Raw genomic sequence first — 3,363 nt, 5'->3', positions numbered from 1 at the left:
AATCATTATTAAGATCATTACTATCACTGTTATCATTTTCATAATCATTATCGTAAACTTTATAACGAACGTTTTTTTTTTTTTAATATATTTTCTATCTTTATTCGTAGGTATGGTACTATTACCGTATTACTTTCATTAATCCTGATATCTCATGAATACTCATCTATACGTTAATAGCAATTATAATGATAAGAAAGGGGATGATAGTGAAAATGCTAATTATCATAATCTTACGGTTATTATTATTACTTATAACAATTACAATTATAACCTACATTTCTTTTGTTGTCATCCACACAATAACATCACAGTTAAATTAAAATATATATTAATTCCAAATTCAGACCATATCATTGATACTATTTCTTCTACACTGTTGAATAATCAGTATAACCAAGAGGAAAGGTGTGAGATATCAGTGCAGAAAAATGGGTTTTTGTACACATACAATATAGAAATTTAAAATAGGTATACCAGAAGTTACACCAACGTTTTCTATGATCATGATGAGGAACACTACAGAGGGAAACGTTCCTATAATAAACAAAACATCACTAGACGGAACTAATAAGGTAAATGGAGTATATTAACACCAGCAAGCCCACGAGAAGAGGAAAGATAATCTGCATGTATTTTAAAATCTTGTTTGCACGCTGTTCATTACTGGGATTTTCAGACACGAATTGACCAACACTTTTCTCCGCCGCTGGAACTACCTGTGGAGATACGTGTTATTCATAATTATGATTATGTTTAAATTTGTATTGTAAGTCTAATAATACTACTGATGATGTTTAATATATATATATATATATATATATATATATATATATATATATACATAAATATACATATACATTACATCATATATATTTATTTCCCTCTTTTCTTTTAAGAAAATCCAATAGATGTTAAAAGATTTAGATTAGGATATGCATATGTTTCATATATCTTCTCCTCCCACTATAAAACTGAAGAAAAGGGTAAATCATTAACAGGAGCTAAAACGAAACGTCTCCTAACCTTAGTAACCGTCTCCTGTGCCTTCCTATGAGCAACGTCCACCACAGTCTGCATGATGAGGATGGAGAAGATGAGTCCTATGGCGCCGAACATCCACATGTCGAGGGCTTTGAAGTAGGAATTCCTCGGGAGCTGCGCTGACACCTGGTTCAGCAGGGTCGTCAGCACCAGCATGGCCGTCAGCGCGATGATGACACGGACCTAAGATAGGGATGTTTTTTTTTTAGCAAATAATACGCAAATGCGCATGCACGCACGAACACATGCACACACACACACACACACACACTTACACATGCGTATGCACGCACGCAAACGCACGCACACACACACACACACACACACAGACTCAAACACACAAACGCACTCCGAGCTTATGGGAAATGGAAAAAGTATAGATGAAAATACTAAAATATAGAATATGCAATTAACACATCTTTACAAACATTAAATATAATTCTGATGGAGATGAGATACCAGGATATTAGATATATTGGGTTACAGAATCATTTAACTTAATTATTCATATGTTTTCTATTGATTTGTACTGGCTATTGAGGCCCCGCTAGCAACACCATTATGATTGTGTTATTAATGATTAAGTGATTGTTACAGGCGCTAATTATGGCTATGGTTATGGTGATGGCGATACTTGTGTGTGTGTGTGTGTGTGTGTGTGTGTGTGTGTGTGCGTACACACACACACACACACGTGTATATATGTGTGTAAACACACATATATACACATATCAGTTCAGGGAGACCATCAATAGCCCATTATTTATCTTAATTAACCAATAACGTAAGCCATCAAAAATTGCAGTCTTGAGTACAGGGAAAATGGATTAGCCAATGAAAACAATAACCTTGATAACAAGTAATCGAAGTAAAGTAAGCCATTTAACATTATACTTTTGGTCGTAAGTAATTAAGATAAGACCTTAAGATACTCTTGATAATACGCCAAAAATATGATACACTCTTTAAAACAATGTTGAAAGGTAAAAGAGATGAAGAGACGAGCAACTAAAATGTAAAAACACACGCCACTGAACATAAACACATCACGAAGTAAATATGATCGGCCATTCATAACCATAGTAATAAACAAACAAGTTAAGCCGATAAAAGTAACCTTGATTACAAGCAAACAAGTTCACTGAAGAAAAAAAGAGAAAAACAACAATCTCGACCACAACCTGCAAATTCGAGACGGGAAAGAAGGTAGTGAGGTAAGCGATGCAGACGAAGAAGGTGGACGGGATGTAGACCGTGAGAATGGCGAACCCGTAGCGCCTTCGGAAGTGAACCACCACCTGTTCGAAAGGAGCATGATAGGTGTTAATAATAAATACAGCGTTAGGAATGGCTGGTCGATATGGGTAACTTGTATTACGAGGATTGGCAAGGGTGTCTTAATGTATAGGTGCAGTCGCGGCAAAAGCTGTGTAAGTCTACCGTGAATGAAGTTTCGAAACCCTTTTAACATAAGCATCAAGGGTCACATTAAGTGGGTGTTCGAGACGGAATTCGAAACATGTTTGATAATATTTTTATAGATCTTTTTTGATTCATTTACTTATTTGTTATTATTGCTGATTACATTTACCACAACAGTAGGACTTATTTCCTGGACGCACCTCCTTCTGACTGTATTTAGAGTGATTTTTGTCTAACATGGAAAATCTCTCGATTGTGTACTCCATGAGCTGCCATTCTCCTTCGTACCGCACTCCGAGGTCCTGCTCGGCCGCTACAAGTTCCAGTTTTTCCTTTCTTGCTGACGTCAGCACGAAGTTAAAGGAACAGATCTGTGTGGTGTGACTTTCTTCAGCAAGAAAGCTCATATATAGCGAGTGACTTATTACTGAGATATATCAGATATAAATTACTAACTTTTCTTTATCTCACCATTTTTCCCTCTCCCTACATTGTTCGTATACATCTTTCTCTCTCTGTCTCTACCTCAGACACTGTCTCTGTGTCTGTCTGTCTGTCTGTCTGTCTGCCTGCCTGCCTGCCTGCCTGCCTGCCTGCTTGCCTGCCTGTCTGTCTGTCTGTTTGTCTGTCTGTCTGTGTCTGTATCTTTCTCTCTCCCCTCCCTGCCTCTCTCTTTCCTTCTCCCCCCCCCCCCGCTCTCTCCCTCTCTCTCTCTCTCTCTCTCTCTCTCTCTCTCTCTCTCTCTCTCTCTCTCTCTCTCTCTCTCTCTCTCTCTCTCTCTCTCTCTCTCTCTCTCTTACCCTTCCATCGCTATTCCCTCTCTCTGTCAATGACCTGAGTATCGAAGGGGTAGAGTGCAAGATTGAGGCTGCAACCGTACGTCGCCGAATACTTCCT

At 38.0% G+C, this 3,363-nt stretch overlaps 1 protein-coding gene across 1 annotated transcript; it reads right to left on the bottom strand.

Moving 5' to 3' along the window:
• Positions 1–266: 266 nt before the first annotated feature.
• LOC119596601 lies at positions 267–2,499 on the bottom strand. The gene is made up of 4 exons (XM_037945921.1): positions 2,485–2,499; positions 2,226–2,342; positions 1,027–1,227; positions 267–719 (listed from the first exon to the last, which is right to left on the bottom strand). Exons 3-4 carry the CDS (start codon positions 1,198–1,200, stop codon positions 558–560), a joined length of 336 nt encoding a protein of 111 aa, XP_037801849.1. The 5' UTR covers positions 1,201–1,227; positions 2,226–2,342; positions 2,485–2,499; the 3' UTR covers positions 267–557.
• Positions 2,500–3,363: the final 864 nt, after the last annotated feature.

The sequence above is a fragment of the Penaeus monodon genome, chromosome 38 (genome assembly GCF_015228065.2).
Source record: "Penaeus monodon isolate SGIC_2016 chromosome 38, NSTDA_Pmon_1, whole genome shotgun sequence".
NCBI classification, from domain to species: domain Eukaryota; kingdom Metazoa; phylum Arthropoda; class Malacostraca; order Decapoda; family Penaeidae; genus Penaeus; species Penaeus monodon.
Note: the sequence above shows the minus strand (reverse complement) of the source record. Positions and strands in the feature narration are given on the sequence as shown.